Genomic DNA, 24,392 nt, shown 5'->3' with positions numbered 1-24,392 from the left:
AGTCCCTTATACTAATTGCACATGATCATTGTCAATGCTGTTGGTAGTTATCTTTAAATTCTGGTAGTTTTGTTTGATTTTTAATTAAGCCTAGTTGAAATGTAGCTATGTATACTATCATTTTATTTTATTTTTATTATTTTTAGATTTACTTTATTATTTTGTGTCTGAGTGTTTTGTCTGCATGTATGTCTATGCACCACGTGTGTGCCTGGTGCCCAAGGAGGTGGTGTGCCTCCATGTACATGCTAAGAATTGAACTGAGGTCCTTTGCAAGAACAAGCATTCTTAACCACTGAGCCTAATCTCTAGCCTTAGGTTTTTTGTTTTTCCCTTTTAATATTATACTTCTCACAACATTAGCAGTTTCTGTTTAAGTTGTGGGGAGTAGTTGAGACATGGTCAGATCCCACTTTGTATCCTTGAACTCACAGTGATCTTTCTGTTTCAGTCTTCTGAGTCTGGTATTACTGGGTTGCACAATGGCACCTAACTCTGTTTATATGTGTTCATGACTGTCCAGTGGGGATTTGTGTCCATTTCTACCTTTGTTTTTTTTCTATTTACTATATTTTGTTCATATTTCTGGTTATCTTCTTAGCATATATTTCTAGAGGTGAAGTTAGGACAAAGGTTATCCCCATACTTTTTAGTTTGGAAAAAAATGGAGCTGGGTGTGGTGGTGCACACCTTCAATCCCAATACTTGGGAGGCAGAGGCAGGCAGATTTCTGAGTGTGAGGCCAGCCTGGTCTATAGAGCGAGTTCCAGGACAGCCAGGGCTGCACAAAGAAACCCTGTAGGAGTGGTGTGGGGGGGATGATTAGTAAGTTATAGAAGATTCCGGGTGCAGGCATCAAAGGTGTGTGCCACCACCACCTGGCTGAAGAGATGTTTCTTCTTACTCATTTTAGAGATTTGTTTCAATACCTCTTCCCCATACATATGCATACATGTGTATGTGTAAATACATACATGCATATGAGTATTGTTATGTGTGTGTTTATATGAGCTTTGTGTGTGTACTTGTCTTAGTCACTATTTTGTTGCTGTGAAGAGACCATGAACCAAACAACTCTTATAAAAGAAAGCATGTAATTGCAGGCTTGCTTACAGTTTCAAAGGGTTGATCCAATATCATCATGGTGAGAGCTACATCCTGATCCACAGTCAGGGGAAGAGAGACTGGGCTTTGTGTGGGCTTTTGAAACCCAGTGACATCTTACTCCAACAAGGCCACACCTCCTAATCCCTCTCCAATAGTGCTACCTTCTGATGACCAAGCATTCAAATGTATGAACCTATGGGGGGCATTCTTATTCAAACCACCACAGTGTCTGTGTACACATGCATGTAGAGGCCTGTTGTTGGACGTGTTCTTCAACTACTCTCTTTTATTTTTGAGGCAAGGTTTCCAAGTGAACCTGGAACCCATGGATTTGACTAGGCTGGTTGACCAGCACGCCCTAGGGATCCTCCTGTCTATGCCTCTCCAGTATTGGATTACAGGTGCACTTCATTGTACCTGTGGCTTTTTATTTTATTTTATTTTATTTTATTTTATTTTATTTTATTTTTTTGGTTTTTCGAGACAGGGTTTCTCTGTGTAGATTTGCGCCTTTCCTGGAACTCGCTTTGGAGACCAGGCTGGCCTCGAACTCACAGAGATCCGCCTGCCTCTGCCTCGAGAGTGCTGGGATTAAAGGCGTGCGCCACCACCGCCCGGCTAAATATGCATATTTTTTAGTGTGTGTGCATTCTAGGTGATGACACTTGGGTTTTTATTCTTCCATGTAGAATTCTTTACCCAGATCTATTTCATTTTTGAGACAGAGTTTTATGTAGCCCACACTTGGGTTCAGTATGTAACTAAGGATGATCTTGAACTTCTAATTGTTTTTGCTTTTACAACTGAGTGCAGGGATTACAGGCTTGCACCACCACGATGCTCACCTTAAAATTTTTTTTTTCCTCCTCCATGGTGTGTGTTAGGAACAGCCTTAAATAAAAAATAAAAATTCTCATTTTCTCTCTCTCACGTTCCCATTCTCACATATATTTGCACACATGCTGTCTTAGTTACTGTTATATTGCTCTGATATAACACCAAGACCAAAAACAAGAGGGAGAAAGGGTTTATTTCATCCTACATGTCCTGCTCACAGGCCTTCATGAATGGAAGGACAGAAACTTCAGACTGGAATGTGAGGGCAGGAGCTGATGCAGAGGTTATGCTGTAGTGTTGGTTATTGGCTTACTCTCTCCTGACTTGGTTAGCCTGCATTCTTACAGCACCTCAGGACCACCTGTCCAAGGATGGCCACTCATACAATGGGCTAAGCCCTCCCATATCAGTCAGTAATTAAGACTTGCCTATAGGCAAATATTTTTTTTTCCATCCCCCCCCCCTCCCCCCAGCGATTCTCTGTGCCTGTCCTGCATCTCGCTCTGTACACCAGGCTGGCCTTGAACTCACAGAGATCTTCCTGCTTCTGTCTCCTGAGTGCTGGAATTAAAGTGTGCTCCACCACCGCCTGTCTTAGAATAGATATTTTTCTAATTATTATAAGTATTTTAACAATATTAGTATGAAGAAGCAAATAACAACATTGATTATCACTATTAAGAAGAATCAGTTACTTTAGCCAGGGCTATATAGTGAGACCCTGTCTCAAAAATAAAAGTGAATTGATAGTATCTGTAATTCTGAGAGCATAGTGTAGGTACGGTTTTGGACTCGACACCATTCCTTTAAATACTTAACCTTTTATTTTCTTTTTAAAAGATTTATTTTTATTTATGCCTTATGTGCCTGTCTGTTGTGTGCATGTCTGTGGGCAAGTGCCTGTAGAGATTAGAGGGGGTATCAGATCTTTTGGAGTTAACATTGTAGGTAGTTGTGAACTACTTGACGTGGGTGCTGGGTACTGCACCTCCAGTCCTGGAAGAGCACCAAGTGCTCTTGACTGCTGAGCTATCTTTTAGCCCCCACAATAGTTCTTAAAGTTTGTCCATGTCAAGTGTATGTCTCAGAGTTCTTGATTCTCTGCTTAGTTTAGTTCTAGTTTTTTAAATTTAACTACTCTTAGTAATCTGCATTTATCTTGTTATACTTATTTCTTTAGGAATATTGATGGGTCATAAAAATTATATACTATCTGTATACTACTTAATAATAATTATATAAAGGAATGTAAAATGAAAAATGTAGAGCTATCAGGATAGCTCAGTGAATAAATACCCATGCCACCCAGCCTAACCACTTGAGGTCCATCCAAGGAATTCACATGGTGGATGAGAGCTGATTTCCTCAGACTGTTAAAAAACAAAACAAAACAAAACACCCAAAATAATCAGACTGGTTGATGTAGTTTTTAATTAGCTTTTGAATTTTGGGGGTGTTTTCATTTGTAAGAGAATAATAGATTAAGAGAAAGAAAATTTACCTAGGTATCATGGTGCTAATCTGTATTTCTAGACTTTGGGAAACTAAAGGCATGAGGGGTCAGTAATTCATTGCCATTCTCAGGTACATAGAGAGTTTGAGGCCACCCTGACTGAAAAAGAGTATTATAAAATCTTGCTGTTTAGATCAGTTCTTCTACTGGTATTATTTGGAAAAATGTAACTGTTAATCCTTTTATCTGTTTATACAAAACTGAGGGCTTAGATAAGTGATTACCATTCCTGCCTATTCCTAAACTGTTTTTAAATATGGGAGGAAGTGAAAACCTGGAAGTAGGGGAAATGGAAGAGCTGATATGTAAAGAAAGTCATACATTATTTCTACAGGCATGAAGCCAAATAAAATCTTAAAGCACCATTTCCCCCAAGTAAGTGTAAAATAGATGCCCTTGTTTACAAAGTATGTGATCAAAAGATGATCCCACGAAATTGAAAATCTTAGTGATCCAGTATTTGTATTAAAAACAAACAATTCTTGTTGTTTTTGGAGACAGGATCTCACTCTGTATTGCTGGCTGGCCTGGAACTCTTGATTTACCTGCCTCTGCCTCCTGAAACTCAGAATAAAAATGTGTGCCACGATACCTTTCTTAAAAATCCTCTAGTTTAAGCATACTATGTGTAAGCATTTTGACCTTATTTATTTGTATGTTTGTCCATCCGTCTGTCCATCCATCCATCAATTTTTTGAGACAAGGTTTCTCTGTGTAGCCCTGGTTGTCCTGGATCTCACTCCAGGGAATCAGATGGTTTCTTCTGGTCTTGGACTCAGACATCTGAAAGATATGCACCATTACTACCCAGTGATTTTGGCCTTTTTAAAGATTTGTATTTGTGTCTGTGCGTCTCTGTAAATGTAGGGGCGCCTGAGGAGGTCAGAATAGGGTTTCTGATCCTATGAGCTGGTGCTACATGCAGTTATGAGCTTCTTGACATGGGTGCTGAGAACAGAACTTGGTTCATCTGGAAGAGCAGAAAGTGCCCCTAACTACCTAGCAATGTGTTCAGCCTCATTCATATATATATATTTTAACTATTTTTACCCATTTATTAAAATTGATCAGTTAAAATTGATGATAGCATGAAAACAGTTCCAGAATGTACTGTTTATTTTATGTGTATGTGTATTTTATTTGAGACAGTCTGTTCTATGTGTTCATCTCTTCTATGTGTTCATATGTATTCATCTCAAATTAGCTTGCCTCCAGTGATTTATTTACTTCAGGAGACTGCACATCCTAAAAATTCTATAATTTCCCTAAGCAGTTATACCCGCTGGGGACCAAGTCTTTAAATACATGAGGGACATGGCTCATTCAAATCACCCATCACTCAAGGTTTCACATAGCCCCAGCTGGCCTCAAAATAACTATGTAGCCAACAATATCTTTGCATTTTAAAGGAATTTTTATTTTATTTTTATTTTATGTGTGAGTTTTTACTTACATATATGTGTATGTACCACGTGCATGCCTTCATGCCATGGAGACCAGGAGGTGGCAGATTCCCTAGAACTGGAGTTACTGATGGTTGCTAGCCACCATGTGGCTACTGGGACTTGAACCCTAGTCCTCTGTAAGAGGAGTATTTTTAACTGCTGAACCATCTTTACAGCTCCATAACTTTGATTCTTCTGTCCCCTCTTCAAGTGCTGGGATTACAGAATTGTGTTACTGTGCCTATTTTTTTGTGGTGCTGAGGACTGAGCCTGGGCTTTATGCATGCTTGGCGAGTACTCTACCTATTGAGCCACATCACCATCTTTCATTCTTTTTTAAGGTGAAGAGCATTAATATAGTCAGGTAATAATACAAAATCTGACTGAAAGTATGCAATTGTTTGAAACCACGAGGCTGATTCTTAAATGTTTTGGTAGGTAAAGAAGTCTTTCCAAGATTTGGTAACATGCCTGGCTGTTTGTTGGTTTTTTTAAGACAAGGTTTCTCTGTCTGCACTTCCTGTCTCATAACCAATGACATTTTTTAGTGCTTTCTGTATACTAGCCACTGTTCCAGCTTTGTTACATGTATTATCACATTTAATGTTTGGTACTATTTCTAGTTTAAAGAAGAGTGAAACACATTTTTCTAAGGAGTACACCAATCTTAGAAGTGGTAGAATACAAACTTACTTTAAATTTATTGTTTTACTTACTTTTCTTTACTTACTGCTTTGTTATATGTATGTGCATGAGTGTTTGTGTAGGGTACATGTGCCCTCCTTTGGATGCCAGAGATTAATCTTGAGTTTGAGACAAAGTCTCTAATTTGCCTGGAGCTCACTAAATTGGCTAGGCTTGCTGGCCAGTGAGCCCTAGGGATCTGTCTTTGCCTCCTCCTGGGATTATGAGTGTGTGTATCATATTTGGCTTGCTTTTTCTTCTTTAAAAATACTTATTATGTACACAGTGTTCTGCCTGCATGTATGCCTGCAGACCAGAAGAGGGCACCAGGTCTCATTATAGATGATTGTGAACCATCTATGCAACCATATGGTTGCTGAGAATTAACTCAGGACCTCTGGAAGAGCCATCTCTCTACTCCATTGGCGTGCTTTAAAAAAAACAAAAAACAAAAAAACCAAAACAAAAATAAAAACAATGAGTTCTATTGAATTCAGACCCTCATGCTTGTGCAGCAAGTACATTACCAACTGAGCTATTGTCCAGCTCCATTCCTTTTTTATTTTTATTTATTTATTTATATTTATTTATTTTTTGTTTTTTGAGACAGGGTTTCTCTGTAGCTTTGCGTCTTTCCTGGAACTCACTCTGTAGCCCAGGCTGGCCTTGAACTCACAGAGATCCGCCTGCCTCTGCCTCCCAGTGCTGGGATTAAAGGCGTGCGCCACCACTGCCCGGCTTCCTTTTTTATTTAAACCGACAAACAGAAATAATATGCTTTTATCATGTAGAACATATTGATTAGAAATATGTATATATTGTGGAATGACTAAATCAAGCCAATCATATATTATGCCATATACTTTCTTTTTATGAGAACACTTGAAATCTACTGTCTTGCCGTTTTTAAGACTATAATGTATTGTTTCTAGAAAGCAGACAATCTTACCCGCAGACACTCTACTTCTGCAAAATTGCTGCTTCATTAGCATCTGAGACAAGGTCTTACTTTAGAGTTCAGGCTGGTCTTAAATTCATAGCAATACTTCAATTTCTTAAGTGTTGGGATTATAGGCATGAGCCACCATGTGTGGCTTTAATCAGTATTATAAACTTTGGCAAACTGGGAAATTAAAACTATTGCTTTGATAATTTCTATGTCTTTAAATATCTATTTATATAATTTTTTTCTCTATATTTTGTTTTTAAGATTCTTGGATCTCCCAGTCAGCATCATTTCCTCGTAACCAGAAACAACAAGGGGTGGATTCTTTATCACCAGTGGCCTCACTTCCTAAACAGATATTCCAGCCTTCTGCCCAACAACAACCCACTAAACCAGTTAAAGTCACTTGTGCAAACTGCAAAAAACCTCTACAGAAGGGGCAGACAGCTTATCAACGGAAAGGATCAGCTCACCTCTTTTGTTCAACCACCTGCCTTTCTTCTTTCTCTCACAAACCTGCTCCAAAGAAACTCTGTGTTATGTGTAAAAAGTAAGATTAACCTTTTATACAATTCCATGTGGCTGAATAATAATCATAAAAGTATTTAGAAGTTTCATTGAGACTCTTAGAGATGAATTCATGTTTTAAAAATTGGTAAGCCACTTTGAATTTTGGAAGCTATAGATTGAGCTTCCTGTTTGGTAGGTTTTGGGTAATTTGTTTAGGCCCTTGTAATTATTTTGACTCTCTTCTCCAATGGACCCCTTGAATTTGCAAAAATGTGAATTTTTTATTGTTTTACTTTTTTTTTTCTTTTTACAGTGCTAGGGATTAAGCCCAGAGCCTCCACCTCATAGAGGCACTCTACTACTAAATGCGTTATTAACTGTAAGAATATAGCTTAAGTGTTAGACAGTTTATTTATATTTGTGATACAGAATGTATATATGGTACAAGGTCTTAGAGTATATATGGTACATTCTGTATTAAAATAAGATGCATTTTACACTGCTTTTGGACTGGTTATTTTCAATTTGACAAATCTCTGGATTTTGTGAATATTTGTTTTGAGTGTTGTCAAGTGTTACAGTTTCATAACCCAGGTTAAGTCCCCCCCCCCCCCCCTTTTTTCTTTCTATTCTTGGACATACAGTTTATATCATGTTTTAGAACTGTTCTCAGTGATTGCAAACAAAGCTAGATGATACAATGTATTGCAGGGTCAAATGGATTTTCTGTACTCTCTAGGAGCTGCCCAAGTCTGAAGCTATTTTTAGGTATTAGACATCTGGGAAGGACTTAGTGCTTTTTTTTTTTTGTAGTAAATCCAAGCACAGAAACAATTGTTTTATAGTGTATAGATTATTTTACAATACACTTAAATACTGTAAGAGAGTCTAGAAATTTGGTATTTCTTTAAAGTCAATAGTGATTTTAGTTTTTTTTTTTTTTTGAGATATCTTGCTTTGTAGTCCAGGCTGTCTTAGAACTTTATATAAAACATTCTGGCACCGGGCAGTGGTGGCGCACGCCTTTAATCCCAGCACTCAGGAGACAGAGCCAGGTGGATCTCTGTGAGTTCAAGGCCAGCATGGTCTACAGAGTGAGATCCAGGACTGGCACCAAAACTACACAGAGAAACCTTGTCTTGAAAAACCAAAAAAAAAAAGACAGTCTGGCTTCAGACTTGTGGCAATCCCTCTATTTTTCCCTCATGCTAGGATTACAGGTGCATGCCCCCCATATTCTATTTACTCATATTTTATTTATTTATTTATACATTAATTAATTCATTTTAAAATTTAAGTCCAAATAGGGTCTTATATAATCTAGGTTGGCTGTATATTGAGGACCTTGAACCTCCGATCCTTTTTACCTCCATCTTCTAAGTATTCGGTTTATAGGTGTGAGCCACCATGCCTGGCAAGTGGTGCATTTAAGTAGAAAATACTTCGTATAGTCTCTCTTGATGTTAAATTTCTATAATCTAGGAATCTTATGTTTACCTTTTAATCGGAGAGGGGAATTGAACAGGCACTATCAGTTTAATTCCATGTAATTATGGTAATTTTATTTTAGTGTTTCCAATATCTAAAAGCCTTGTTAGTGCATTTGAAGATAAATTATTAGTAACAGGAACAAATACTTTGACTTTTTAATCTTATTGCCAAGAGTTCATATTTTATACTAAAAGTGGTCTCCTGAATCTAAAAATGGTGTTTAATTTCCATGAGTCAATCTGTGGAAATTAAAAATATTGGTTATAACTAACTGTTATTTTTAGTTTCTTTGGAAATGGAACTTTTAAGTTGTACCTCTTCTTTTTCAGAGATATAACTACAATGAAAGGAACAATTGTTGCTCAAGTAGATTCAAGTGAGTCCTTCCAAGAATTTTGTAGTACATCTTGTCTGTCTCTCTATGAAGACAAGCAGAGTCCTGCTAAAGGAGCTCTAAATAAATCGAGATGCACAATCTGTGGCAAACTGACTGAGGTTTGTACTTCTGTACTCTTCACTTAGTCTCATGTGAGGTTATTTTGGGTATTGACAGCTTTCCCTACTTTTTTATTGGTGCATGTGTCATTAGAAGTGAGGATATGTAAACTTTTTAGAGTATTCTATTATGCAATCCTAGTCTTCCAAGAAAGCTGACCTTGTTTATTTCTTAGGTTGAGAGCAATCACAGAAAAAGAGTCCCAGTATTATGATTGTACTTTTCCTTTTTTTTTTTTTTTTTTTTGGTTTTTCGAGACAGGGTTTCTCTGTGTAGCTTTGCGCCTTTCCTGGGACTCACTTGGTAGCCCAGGCTGGCTTCGAACTCAGAGATCCACCTGGCTCTGCCTCCCGAGTGCTGGGATTAAAGGCGTGTGCCACCACCGCCCAGCCCTTTTTTTTACTGGTCTAATAATATGTTTATTTATACAAATAGGCTGACTACATAAAAAGACAAACATGGGCAAATAGAAGTGAAAGAATTTTCAAAAAAATAAATTCACATTATTAATTATGACATTAAAGTAACCTATATATGCATATCTTATTTGAATTGTTTGTAGTACTGGCTTTTCTTCTTCCTTGCCTAGTGCAGTGTACTTTATCATTTCTTTTCGAGTTGTCTAAAGATTTATAGTAAGTCTGCTTATGAAATGTAACGTTAACACAATCCAAACATGGTTTTTCTGTCGTTTTTAATCTATCTTTAGAGAAGTTTATAGTGATAATCACTATGGTCATTCATTTTCTGTAGTGCCTTGCATGTGTGCATATGTTCTTGTGTATATAAACATTTTAAAGACATAGGCTATGTATTTTGGTTTTTCCTTTTCCTCAAATTTAGCATTCTTGGGTGTTTTTGTTGCTGTTGGATCGATCAGCTTTTTAGCTACTTGAAAACAGATACAATCTTTAAAATTGTTTGTTTTTCTTTTAGATTCGCCATGAAGTTAGTTTTAAAAATATGACTCATAAGCTGTGCAGTGACCACTGCTTCAATAGATATAGAATGGCCAATGGTCTAATAATGAATTGCTGTGAACAATGTGGAGAATATTTGCCTAGTAAAGGTGCTGGAAATAATGTTCTGGTGATTGATGGTCAGCAGAAAAGATTTTGCTGTCAGAGTTGTGTCAGTGAATACAAACAGGTAATTTATGTGCTAAAAAACTCCAGGTGTGGGGTTGGGGATTTAGCTCAGTGGTAGAGCACAAGGCCCTGGGTTCGGTCCTCAGTTCCGGGGTGTGTGTGTGTGTGTGTGTGTACCCAGGTGTTCTTTTGGGTGCGTTTGGAAGCATTGTAGTTCTAATATAGGAAGATTTAACCATATTTATCTTGGAATCTAATTTAAGTTCATAATTTTCTATATGTGAAGATGGCCTACCTCAAATGAATTAAGAATATATGTAGGTTGCCGGGTGGTGGTGGCGCACGCCTTTAATCCCAGCACTCGGGAGGCAGAGCCAGGCGGATCTCTGAGTTCGAGGCCAGCCTGGGCTACCAAGTGAGTCCCAGGAAAGGCGCAAAGCTACACAGAGAAACCCTGTCTCGAAAAAAACAAACAAACAAACAAACAAAAAAAGCAGGTATGGAGCCAGGTGTGGTGCTGCACACCTTTAATCTCAGCACTTCAGAGACTGAGGCAGGGAGATCTCTGGAAATTTAGGCTGGAACCAAGGTTACATAGTAAGGTCCCGTCTCAAAAAACAAAGAAATAAATGTGCTATGTGTTGGGTTTCTAGAGTAGAGGGTGAATGTTATCTCTCTATGCTGCTGTTGGTGTTGGGTTTCTTCTAAAAGTGCTTATGTTGCTCATTTCAAAATTTTATTCTTGTCTTTAATTTTAACAAATTGTTGATGTTTCTTGCCTTTTTTTTTCTTTTTGGGCAGGGATGAATTTAATCTAGGGTTTACTCGCCTTCTATCTGTAGATTACCTCTTCTGCCTGATATGAGGCATCTTCAGGCATTATTTCTTGGAAAATTCTTCTTTTTGTCTTATCCCTTCAGAGCTCCAAAGATATGAAATAGTACAATATCTGTTTATTGTCTTAAAATTATCTGATTCCTTAAGATGGGGTCTTACTATGTAACCTTGGTTCCAGCCTGAATTTCCAGAGATCTGCCTGCCTCAGTCTCTGAAGTGCTGGGATTAAAGGTGTGCAGCACCACATCTGGCTCCATACCTGTTTTTTAATTGAGAGTTTCTACTTTATTTCTTCTTCAAGCATATTGTAATTATTGAAGCATTTTTATGATAGCTACTTAGGAAATCTTTGCCTGTTAATTCTAACATTGGTAATTTGGGTTTTGACATCTATTGCCTTACTAATTTTAAAGTTTAAACTTGGCTTTTGGTGATGAGGATTGTTGTTTTTAACTTAAATTGTGACTTTGTAGTCTAGGCCTCTTTTCTTTTTTCCTCTCGTGTGTGTGTGTGTGTGTGTGTGTGTGTGTGTGTGTGTGTGTGTGTGTGTGTTGTATGTTTGTGTGTGTGTTAATCTTAATACTATAATGCTTATCTAGCATTAAAGAGCAGGTGTTGGTTCTTTAATGCTGTCAGGGTGTGGAGGGATGAATCAAAACTCTTGTTTCTCTTTTCCACATTGTTCTGTTAATGTTTTATCATTCCCCCCCCCCCCCTTCAACAGTGAGTCCAGAACAGAAAATGTACTGTTGAAAGTTAGAAGGAGATTATAAATCAGTCAATAATTGAAGCAACTTTCATAGATTATTTATTTGCTTTTCAGTCTAACAGCTTTTCTTTATGTACTTACAAAATCTTTTACAATGTTTTAGGTAGGTAGCCATCCAAGCTTCCTGAAGGAAGTTCGAGATCACATGCAGGACTCTTTCTTAATGCAGCCTGAGGTGAGCAGGAATGTTGGTGAGATTGAAGACCCATTAAAAAAAATTTTTTTTTATTTCATGTTTGTATGTGTATATATGTATGTGGGCTTGTGCATGCCAAGGTGGGTGTATGAAGGTTAGAGGACAACTTGTGGAAATTATCTTCTCATAATATGTGGGTCCCTGGTATCAAATGTATATGAAAAATCACATTCATTTGAAGCATTAAAATGTATTTTAGCATAATTGTATAAGTATATTAAAATTTATTCTCCTTAATTATAGCGGATGATGAATGTTTTCATTTCTCCAAGAGATAGATTTTTTACTTCTACTAAATTTTACCTGTCTTTTGTCAGAAAATCCTTGTGTTCTTAGAAAATTCTTTTCAGATACTGTTTCTTGATATTGTATACCCTGATTATTAACACCCCTCTGATTCAATTGACATCCTGCTTTTAATGTTTCTTAGCCACTGAGGCTGTGTGTGTGTGTATATATTTTTCTTCTCCCTATGCTCCATTTTGCAGTGTTTTTTTTTTTTTTTTTTTGGGTTGGTGTTGTTGCTGCTGTATCTTTTTGAGACAGGGTCACATTATGTAGCTTAGCCTCTTGCCTCTTCCTTCATGCTGAGATTGAGCTACGCAGGACTACTGCCAGCTCCTTCCATATCTCTGCTTCTTACACTTGCACATGTGAATTCTTAGCCCGAGCCCTCTTCTGAAATACCTGTGGTTAAATAGCCACAGTTCTGTTTTGTGCAGCTCCCTTCATTATTTTGTTTTCCAAATTGTAGTTGTCCAGAACGTCATCTGTTTCTTCAACTCAGTAAAACTTATGGGCTCCAAAATCCACCTCCAGGCAGTGAGATTTAGTAGCCATACATAGAACTTGCTTTCTTCTTGTTTCTTAGAGATGCAGTCTTGAGCATAGTACCAAAACCATTGTACACACACAGAAAAGGTACTATGCCTTTCCTAGATTTTCAACTAAATATAGACAAAATCATTGTTTTTTGAAAGAGAGTTAGATGATGATGATTGGTTTGCTAGAACCTAGTTTAGTTGATGGCACATTTAGTTTGCATCTAGAAAGAGTGTAATAGAATCACTTTGAAAAGACAGCAAATGCTTTGAACCAGGTATGATAGCATGTGTCTATAATCCCAAATCTTGTGGGGCTAAGAAAAGAAGGTCATAAGTTTTGAAGCCTGCCTAGGCTCCATAGAGAGCTCTGTCTTTTGCTGTTTAAAAAAAATGCTATGATGAAATTAGTTCTAGTTGAATTGTTTTTTTTTTTAATTATCTTTTTATGTTCCAATTTTAGAAATATGGAAAACTGACAACTTGTACTGGTTGCCGAACACAGTGCAGGTTTTTTGATATGACTCAGTGCATAGGTCCTAATGGATATATGGAGCCATATTGTTCAACTGCCTGCATGAATAGTCACAAGACAAAATATGCAAAATCACAAAGTAAGTTTCAGGTATTTGGAAAGTTTAATGACATAATTGTTTATTAAAGGTAACATCTTAATTTTATATCGTTTTTAACAGTGTTTGGTTTTCTCAGACTGAACTTCTTTATTGCAAGTATAAAATTATTTTGATGATTCCCATACTTTTTAATTTTTAAAAGTTAGTGAGGTTTTATTTGTATCTGAAATTTTTAGCTAAAACTGTTACTACACCCATCATTTTCTAAAATATTTTTATGTTTCTATGTATACTTTAGATTAGTTAATAGTTTTTTTAATGGCAGTATGTTTTTTATTAAATATTTATGCTCATTTTATGTTTATGGGTGTTTTGCCGGTGTGGTCTATGTGCACTTGTGTGCATGCAGTGCCCACAGAGATCTGAAGCGAGTGAAGGGTCATCTGGAACTGGTGTTAAGGGTGGTTAGTTGCTTTGTGGGTGCTGGGAACTGAACTTGAGTCCTTTGCAAAAGCTCTTAATTGCTGAGCCACTTATTAAACCCTGGCGGTAATTTTGAAGATGCAAATAATTTTGAAAAACATAAGGTACAAATAATATGAGAGTAATTTATAGAGAGACCCATTTAAACAATCAGTTAACATTTTAAGAAACCCTCTTTTACTTTATAAAGAAATCAGGTATGTATCTTTTTTCTTCTAGGTTTGGGAATTATTTGCCATTTTTGTAAGCGAAACTCTTTACCTCAGTACCAAGCCACAATGCCTGATGGAAAACTATATAACTTTTGCAATTCCAGTTGTGTGGCTAAATTTCAGGTTTGTTATTTATTTTCCCCCATCCCCATAAAACACATACAGAAAACAATTAGTGTAATATGCTTTATCTTTTCTGCTACTTTTTTTTACTTAATTTGTTGAAGGTCTGATTGGAGCGTGGAAACTATATCATGAATCACAGAAGTCCTGGTTGAACTTCTGTACAGATTTGATGTGATACAGAGCTTGAAGGAAAATGAATTTTAGTGTGGTTTAGTTCAGTGTTGGATGTATAGCTTTTCTTGTTAGATAGTTTGAGTAGCAGTGTTCTGTGATAAATGTGAAATATATAGGTGTCTTTAGCCTGGAAATATTAAGCATATATGTTTTCCAAATTAGAAAGGAACGTTGTAAAAAGGGGGATTTAGATTTTTTATAGTAGTATGAGTATGAGGTCCATTTCAGGGAGACATTTCTGATTTGGTAAATGGTAAGAGTTGTCTGACATAGTCCTTCAAACTTGGAGTATGAATAATCTCAGATGTTTTAGGAAGTGTTGAGACTTAACTTGGTTGACCATTCTGAAGGAGTAGTTTAGAGGGACTCAAGTATTAGGTAGTACTATTAGGTTTACATATTGTATGTTAGAATTTCAGAGTATTGCTCAAAGGTTCAAGCCAATGCATAAAGCTATGATTCATGAGTTATTTCATCCAACAGTTCTACTTTATTTTAGGTACTGTGCTGTATGTTTATTTAAACTGAAACTGTAGTCTTTTACATATGCTACAGTAGTTACTACAACAGTTACTACCATTTAAATTGAGATTTTTAAACTCAGTCAAGTGAATGAATATTGTTTTCTTGAGTTAAATCTTTATTGAAGTTAGATAATAAACTTGTTCAAGACTAAACTGTTTTAAGTTTAAGTCATGGCCATTGATAGATAAAGTTCTTATAGTGGTACATAATGTTTCTATTTTGTTGGTTTTTCTTAAACTAGAAATAAAGGAATAATTAATTTGTGAAGAGAAGGATAGTGATGATGGCCTGCTGCTTGTCAGATATTAAAACCACCTTATTTCCTCTGATGTTAGGTATACTGGACTGATACAGATAATGTCTTCACTACTTCATTCTCCACCCTGCTTTGAAAATGTTTAACGTTCTAGCTCAGGCTGGCCTCAAACTGGAAGTCAAAACGCCTTTCTCAAACTTCTAAGTGCTAGGATTGCAGGCTTGAGCCGTTAAGATCAGCTTAACTACTTTTTCCATTTACTTGAAACTTCTCTTGGCTATGGTTTGATATATGTGTATATGTACATTAAATATTTTTAAGAAACAGCTTTGAGTAACGTACAGATAAAGATGTAAATGTCCATCCTTATATAGTCTATATACAAATAAGACAAAGTTGACAAAGAGTCAATATTTTAATCTCTCAAGCAAATTGTGTATCTTGAACTTTATATCTGTATTCGGATATTTTACTTTTAAAAGCAAGATAAGAGGGCTGGAGAGATCAGCGATTAAGAGCACAGGGTGCTCTTCCAGGAGACATGGTTCAATTCCCAGCACCCACATGACTGCTCACAGTTGTCTGTACCTTCACTTCCAGGGGATCTGGTACTCTCACACAGACATACATGCAGGCAAAACACCAATGTGCATAAAAATAAATAAATCTTTAAAAAAAGCAAGATAATAGAATACTACTGTCTCTTTAAGCTATTATAAAAAATAGCTTATAAGCAAAATTTGCTATTTCTCATAGTTTTGGAACTTAGAAAATCCAGTATGGCTCTTGCAAGTTTGTGGCTCAAAGGCCTGTTAGGCTTGACTAGATGAAACTGGATGAGGTAATCCAAAAGGCATGTGACATTTTAGTCATCAGATAGTAAATATCTTTTTTGCTTCTTTCTTTCTTCCTTCCTTTTACAAATTTTAATTGTATTGTACAATATGGTATTTAAAAATGATTGTTTCTCCCTCTATTGTTTCTTTCTTTTTCGGGTTTTTTGAGACAGGGTTTCTCTCTGTAGCTTTTGGAGCCTATCATGGAACTGGCGCTGTAGACCAGGCTGGCCTCGAACTCAGAGATGCGCCTGCCTCTGCCTCTTGAGTGCTGGGAATAAAGGTGTGCGCTGCCGCCACCACCACCTGGCCCTCTATTGTTTCTTAAATAATTTCATTAGCTACTTGATACATGTACAAGGTTATGTGTAACCTTTATATGTGATGCAGGTTATACTTCAAAGAATGATAAATACCAGTGTTATTTAACTCAGGTTAAGATTCAGAAAAAAATAGCTGGGCGTGGTGATTGCTTACTTCTTTAATCTAAGCACTCAGGAGGCAGCTCTACATAGTTAGTTCAAGGACATCCAGGACTATATAGAAACTGTCTCGTACAAAGAATCAGGAAAAAAAAAATTCAAGTTTGTGTATGTTTATATGTCCTATCTTATTCTGTGAATTACTCCTTGTGTGAATACCAGAATACCAGCTTTTAGCCTTTTACTCTTTTTTTTTTTTTTTCCTTTTGAGACCGGGTTTCTCTATGTAACCTTGGCTGTCCTGGAACTCGCTTTGTGTAGACCAGGCTGGCCTCGAACTCACAGAGATCCATCTGCCTCTCAAGTGCTGGGATTAAAGGTGTGTGCCATCACCGCTTGGCTTGGTTACCTTTTTAAAAAGTAATACATGCTATTTTCCTTGATTAAGGACTTGGAGTGAGAATTATGGGAGTAATGTTGTGTGGCAAGTCATTCATAACTCAATATTTGATCATCGTCAGGATCAGTGCAGGGTTATCTGTCTCCTTCCTGTCTTTACCCTACTAACTGCCCTCCCTTCTCATCCCTCTTCCTTGCTTTTATTTTGTAGTTCAGAACTTGGATAGCTAACCTTACTGTTGAGCATTTTCTTCAGCTCAAATAATTAAGCTGTAGTTTTTCCTTTTCATATTTTAGGTAATTATTGGTAAACATTTCAATTTATAAAGCTTACAGTGTACTTTAAAAAAAAATTCTGCCGGGCGGTGGCGGCGGCGCACGCCTTTAATCCCAGCACTCGGGAGGCAGAGCCAGGTGGATCTCTGTGAGTTCGAGGCCAGCCTGGGCTACCAAGTTAGTTCCAGGAAAGGCGCAAAGCTACACAGAAACCCTGTCTCGAAAAACCAAAAAAAAAAAACCAAAAAAAACAAAACAAAAATTCTTTTTTTGCAGTACTGGGCATTGAAGCTAGGGCCTTGAACTTGCTATGCAAGCATCCTTCCACTGAGCTTCATCCCATCCCTTTGACACAGTGCATTTTAAAGGGAAAATTAAGAATGATTGTTTCACCTACTAAAGAAATAATTAGCAAATAAACTATTGCATTCTGCATCTAGTGGACATTTGATAGTACTTGCAGGTAGAAGTTCTAAAAATACATGTCAGACTAAGTGTATTTTGTTCTTTATTTTAGGCTCTAAGCATGCAGTCATCTCCAAATGGCCAATTTGTAGCACCCAGTGATATTCAATTGAAATGCAACTACTGTAAAAATTCCTTTTGTTCAAAACCAGAAATCTTGGAATGGGAGGCAAGTCTTGTTTCCTTATATGTGTTATCTAATGCTAAGATGAGAATCTAATAAAATAACTGGCATTTCTATTTGGAAACCTTTCTTAGTGGATATAAGTTTCATATTTTGTGTTGTTGGTGTGTATACTCATGTGGAAATGAAATCAACAAGTTAGATTTCAGGTGAAGCAATTTAATGAAGTCACATGCATAATTAATATGCTTGTAACAGAATATAAAAAGTCACTTTATACACCCAGAGTATCTGTCGACTATTTTACTGTTTCTCCTCATTATCATCATCCTTGAACTATAAATACCGTACTGCTCAATATTTGTAGAATTAGAATATGTAAGTCACACACTGTACTTTCATTTAACATCTTATATTGTAGTAAGAGAGTAGAGGCCTGTGAATCTAATTGATTCTCCTTAGCACTCTTAACCTATTTTACTTACTTTGTCATATTTTCTTTTGCTGTTGGCACTTCTCAGCAGTGAGTTTATTTCCATGAGAGGAGAGCAATGGATAGATTGATCCAGGCTGCTCATTGCCGTGCTGAACAGTGTTTACTTTTGGCTATTCTTTAAACTTTTTTGGGGTGTATTGGGTGGTCCGAGGTAGAACCTGAAGTATATACTTAAAAGTTATGTAAGATATAGAACTAAAATCAGACCACTTTTTTGTGATTGTTATATAAGATATAGAACTAAAATCAGATCACTTTTTGTGATTGTTCACACATCACTTAAAATGTAACACTCAGGTGAAAAGTGATACCTAGAATTATACTTCATGATTTCTAAACTATTTGGAAATCTGAGAAAGTTGATTATTTTAGTTCCTATAAAACTCGGTAGTTTATTATTTTGTTTGGTGCTGTCTCCAGTGTAGTTAAATAAGTCATTCTTTGGGGACTCTTGATGGCATCCTGTCCTGAGTTTTAGACTAATAACTACTTAACTAGTAGCAGAAATAATACTGAATGCCTGACATGAGAAAAATAAGGAATGACCAGGGAGTGAGGAAAGAAAGCCATGGCAGGCCCACAAATAGTATCATATAGGAAATAAATGTCTTATTATTATTATTTATTTATTTTTTTCCGGAGCTGAGGATCGAATATAGGGCCTTGCTCTACCACTGAGCTAAATCCCCAACCCCTAAATGTCTTAAACTGAAATTCATTAATTTCAGATGAAAATCATTGCAACCCAGATTTTATAGTGATACGGTGTTGATATTCAGTGTTAGATGACATTAAGAGATACTGTCCTATTGAGTGTGCATCCCCCTCAGGAGACTATGAGTTTAGGGCCTTTTTTCAGTCCATCGTTAGCAGCTATGAATTTTTTCTTCTTCTTTTTCGTGTGTGTGCCTCTTTCTTTGTATGTTTCTGTGTGTCCTTCTTAGCCATTTTTTTCTCCTCTTGACTTTTTTATTCATAATTCGGCAGTTTTCCATTGAACACTGCTTTAGTTTTTTGCTGCATTGCTTTATTTCCTTACTTTAGTCTTCAGATATCTCTAATACGTATTAAGTTGATGTTTTAGACTTAATCTGTAGCTGCAATAATTTGGGAGAAAAGTTACTTTTCTTCGAATTTTATTTCTTAAATCCTGGCTTGCTCTTTAAAAAGTAGGCCTGACAGCTGTGGCTTTGAAGCCAGGACAAATAGTAATTAACCATTTTTCATTTAAGGAAACTAACTTAGTCTCAAGGTTTGCATCAGTGCTGTAGAATAGCACTAAATTGAAAACTTAGACAGAATAGATGTTTTTATTAAAGTGTGTCAGGAAAGTGTTTGAATCTACCTGTCTGTTTTTAACAAAGAGTATCTTGCATTGACTAAAAATGTTGTATCTTGTATTTCTGTAGCTTACATTGTATTTTTTCATTGTTTCTTTTTTGTTTCTCCAATTCAGTTAGCATTTCCAGACTGATACTTCATGTTAGTGATTGTTCACCTAGTCATAGGATACTTTTAGGGTAGTTAATGATGCTGAATTTAGTGGAGCTATGTTTATATTTAGTGAATTGGTTAGCTTAAATGTCTTTGGCCTATAGGAAATGTGTCTCCAAGGATCATAGTATTAAGTAGATAAATGATTTAACTTACTGTAAAAGTGGCTTGTTTGTTTCTTAAACTTGGTCTTGAGATGGTTCTCATACTTACCAAGGTTCCCATTGTGCATTTAGAACAAAGTTCATCAGTTCTGCAGCAAAACTTGCTCAGATGACTATAAGAAGTTGCATTGCATAGTTACATATTGCGAATACTGCCAAGAGGAGAAGACGCTTCATGAAACAGTAAATTTCTCTGGCGTTAAGAGACCTTTCTGTAGTGAAGGCAAGTGTGTACACAGTGTTCGTTGTTCATAACTTTGACTATATATAATTAATGCCTTTTGCCAGAATCGTTATGTAATTACAGATGTCCAGAATAGGTGTACTATTTTAATAAGGCTGAACAAAACTTAAGTTTACTTTTCTGCTGAATTGTTTTGTTGTTTTACATATGTTTTTAGATTTCTGGGTCTCCAATTTTCATCTTTAGAAATTTGGGGATGAAAGGGAAAGAAAGCATTATTACACCATGTCATCTCTAAACTTGTACGTTGTGGCCTGAAAGCTGATTTTCAAGAGCAAAGAATGGTTTGTGTTAGCTGCATTTCCTCTGCCAGCTTGCTACAGATGTTTTTAGTAGACAGATTGATCACTGATCTCAAAAATCTGAAACCCATGATACTTTAGAAGTTTCAGGTTTAGGATTTTTAGGTTAAGGAAGCTCAGTCAATAAAGTGCTTCTGTTCAAAATAAACAAACACCTCATAACTCACCCAAATCTGAAATTTCTCTGACTCCAAGCATTTTAGATAAGGGTCACTGATAGATAGGTGGGAGGAATTACATGCAGTGACAACTAGAGAGGGTACATTTAGGGTATGGGTGTCTGGGGCACATTCTGTTCTGTCAAAATGTTTACAAACATCCTTTCTCCTTACTTACAGTTTCGCTGGTCTCAGCAGAAGTCAGGTTATACTCTAGTTCTGAACTCACTTCTATAGATAGAAACGGGATTTTAGCTATGGGTTTAGGTGCTTGTTAGTAGTATCCCAGTTGTCACAGTTTTGTTCTAAGCTGGCTTTCACCTTCTCTTCCTTCTCTTGCTTGTGCCACTGAACTATTATTTTCCACTGAGGATTCTTTGTATCTTGCTTCTTCTTTTTCTGTGGATTCCTATAGCAAATTGGGGGCAAGAGGAAAGTTGAGTAATTCTAAATGCCAATGTCAATGTCAAATTCAGATGTATCAGTTTGTTCAACTGTTATCTCCATACATACTTCTCACACGCAATATATGTTAGAAGGTATTAACAAAGCAAGGTATTTCTACTTAGTTGTAATTGGTACATCTTACCTAGAACCATGATGCTTTATTACTATTATTATCTAAGGGCAAAGTTATAGTGAAAATGACACATTCTAAGATGATACCGAGTTGATTGAATCTATCACTTGCATTTTTGGGCAAAAAGTCTAATTCATTCCTAAGTCTGAACATAATAATTGATAATTAATATATGTGTCAGTGATCTTGTAGCTATTAGATATTGGTAAATCTAAAATGCATTATACTAAATAAAGAGTGCATCAAATAGTTAATTGATACTTAGAAACACAATTTTCATGGGGACAGACTTAAGGTTCCAGATGGGTAATAAAGTGTTATGGATATGAATTTTTATTTTTTACATTTTTATTTACATTTACATTATTATTTTCATTAAATGACATTTTTTTAACCCTCCGTTATTCAACCTAGTTTTCTCCTGGAACTTATAAATAACAAAATACCTAGTGTTATCACCAGTCAAATCTAGTTAAATTAAAAAAGGCCAGATGTGGTGGCATATACCTTTAATCCCAACACTAAGAGACAAAGGCAGATAAATGGATACCTATGAGTTCCAGGACAGCCTGATCTACATAATGAGTTCCAAGACAGCCAAGGCTACATAGAGACCTTTTCAAAAAACCAAAACACACCCAATAAGAACAACCACAACAAAAACTAAAAAGATATATGTTACAAAATATTTTAAAATAGTTCAAGGGCTGATGATGCCTCAGTGTTCTTACTGAGGTGCCAGGCCTGGGGGCTTCAGTTTGATTCCCAGTCCCCACATAATGGAAAGAAAGAACTGACTCTTTCAAGTTGTCCTGACTGCCATGTGTATGCTATAACATGATGAGGCCACAAAAACATTTACCTATAAAAATAAATGTAACTTTAATAATAAGATATATTTCACAATAATAAATTATAGGATGGTACACAGTAATTTGCAAAACTTTATATTTTTAAAAACTGTACAGTTAGGTATGGTAACAGTTGCCTACAGTCTTAACACTCGGGAGTTTAAGGAAGGAGGATTGAAAGTTCAAAGCCATTCCTAGCTATAGCTCAGGAGAATGATGAGACCCAGTTCCCAAAAGGAGAAGGTGCGTAGATAGGACAAGACTTTTAAAATATTTAGATTGATGAGAACATTGTATATGGTAGAATTAAAATTTGAGCTTCTTATTAAGGGGTAGATAGGACAGGGCTTCTGTAGATACTAGTAGATTATTCTACTTACATGAAATAGCATGAGTAACAATATAGAGGCCTATTTAACTTTAGAGGTAGTATAGATAATAAATCAGATATGTGAAAATACATAACACATTTATGCAGTAGATAAAGAGAGGTATTTCATTAAAGGAGTAGATAGTATTTTCCCTAGACAAGTCAGGAAATCAGTTCTATTTCCTTGAACAATTCTTATATGAAAATAGGCTATTAGGAAGCATCTAGAAAACTTGAGTATAATGCTTTCTAAAGAATATGTCTGCTGGGCAGTGGTGGTGGCGCACCTTAATCCCAGCACTTGGGAGGTAGAGGCAGGTGGATCTCTGAGTTCGAGGCCAGCCTGATCTACAGAGTGTGTTCAAGGACAGCTAAGGCTACACAGTGAAACCATGTCTTGAAAAAAAAAGATTGTCTGTAAATTTAGTTGGAACTTCTTAGCAATTTGTGTTCATTTTTCTAATGTACTCACTTGCTATTTCCTTGTGATTTTATTTAAATAGAGCAAAGAAAATAGTTCTGAAGCATCACCAGATTTTATTGTCTTAAAAGTATTGTTTGAACCCTTGTGGTAGATACGTTTTCTAATGTAATAATCCACGTTCTGTTCACATTTTTAGAGGTTGGTGTTATCATAGAAGAGTTAGCATTTCATAGGGCCTGGGGAAAATGTCCCGTTAGTAAGGTGCTTACTGCGCATACATGAAGCGTGGATACCTGAGTTGGATCCCTATCATCCATGTAAAAATCAGGCATGGCATTCTGTAAGTCCAGCACTGCTGAGGCAGAGACAGGAGGATCCATTTTGGGGCTTGCTGCCCAGCCAGTCTAACTTTAGGTTCAATGAGAGACTCTCTGTTAAAGAGTAAGGTGGAGAGCAAATTTAGGAAGACAACTGGCATCAAGCTCTGGCCTCCACATGTGCCTGAACATACACATGTAGGTTTTTGAGGTTTTGTTTTGTTTTCAAGACAGGGCTTCTCTGTATAGTTTCTCTGGATCTCACTCTGGAGACCAGGCTGGCCTCGAACTCACAGAGATCTGCCTGGCTCTGTCTCCTGAGCGCTGGGATTAAAGGTATGCGCTGCTGCCTGGCCCATATGTAAGTTTTTAATCAGAAGGGAGAGAGGACTTTTTATGTGAGTATATTGAGCATTTTTTGAAACTAATCATTAACTAGTCATAAGATCTGTTTCAGTTTAAAATTTGTCTTTTTATGTGTTCTTTAAAAAAATGTAACATTTTTCAGGCTGCAAGCTATTATACAAACAAGACTTTGCAAGACGATTAGGATTAAGATGTGTTACGTGCAACTATTGTTCTCAGCTGTGTAAGAAGGGAGCAACTAAAGAGCTTGATGGAGTTCTCAGAGACTTCTGCAGTGAAGACTGCTGTAAAAAATTTCAGGAGTGGTACTACAAGGCAAGTAACTACATACATACTCTGACTGCAGCAACTACTTTGGGTAGTCTTTTAAAATTCTTGGTAGCTATTATGGTGACAGAAACTCTTTTGTTTTTTAAATTTGCATACTTTATGCCTAGCCCCGATTCAGCTGTTCATTAAGATTGTTTTTTTTTTTCTACTTGTTTTTTATAAGTTGAAGTATTATTATTATTATTTTTTTTGGAATTTAGGCATTACCAATCATTAGGTTATTCATGTATTTTCAATAGTGTAGCTTCATAAAATGGATATTTCTCTTAATTTTATTTTAATGACTCCATTGTCAGTATTGAGCAACAACAATAATAGCTTTAAATATTTATCTAGTGTTTTGTAAGTCTTTGCTTTTTTTTTTATGTGTGTGTGGGTTCATTTGTAAATGACTCTTGGTGGAATAGAGGTGTGGAACAACTTTGTGTTTTATCTTTTTTTTTTTTTTTTTTTTTTTTTTTTTTGTTTGTTTTTTTTTTTGGTTTTTCGAGACAGGGTTTCTCTGTGTAGCTTTGCGCCTTTCCTGGAACTCACTTGGTAGCCCAGGCTGGCATCGAACTCACAGAGATCCGCCTGGCTCTGCCTCCCGAGTTGTGTTGTATCTTATAAAAGACTTTTAAATGTCAGTATAATAATATAATAATAACCTTATTTTGATCTTACTAGTGATTAATTTTGTTTTT

At 36.3% G+C, this 24,392-nt stretch overlaps 1 protein-coding gene across 1 annotated transcript in view; it reads left to right on the top strand.

Moving 5' to 3' along the window:
* Zmym2 (zinc finger MYM-type containing 2) overlaps positions 1–24,392 on the top strand; it is an 80,709-nt gene that overhangs the window by 23,797 nt on the left and 32,520 nt on the right. The window contains exons 4-12 of the mRNA XM_059273572.1: positions 6,797–7,082; positions 8,863–9,028; positions 9,966–10,178; positions 11,827–11,898; positions 13,204–13,354; positions 14,018–14,133; positions 17,542–17,658; positions 19,840–19,990; positions 23,522–23,694. Of these exons, the coding sequence (XP_059129555.1) occupies positions 6,797–7,082; positions 8,863–9,028; positions 9,966–10,178; positions 11,827–11,898; positions 13,204–13,354; positions 14,018–14,133; positions 17,542–17,658; positions 19,840–19,990; positions 23,522–23,694 (1,445 nt within the window). The remainder of the gene's footprint in view (positions 1–6,796; positions 7,083–8,862; positions 9,029–9,965; positions 10,179–11,826; positions 11,899–13,203; positions 13,355–14,017; positions 14,134–17,541; positions 17,659–19,839; positions 19,991–23,521; positions 23,695–24,392) is intronic.

Source organism: Peromyscus eremicus, chromosome 9 (assembly GCF_949786415.1).
Source record: "Peromyscus eremicus chromosome 9, PerEre_H2_v1, whole genome shotgun sequence".
Classification (NCBI taxonomy): Eukaryota; Metazoa; Chordata; class Mammalia; order Rodentia; family Cricetidae; genus Peromyscus; species Peromyscus eremicus.
The sequence above is the reverse complement of the archived record's forward strand: the minus strand, read 5'-3'. Positions and strand labels throughout refer to the sequence as shown.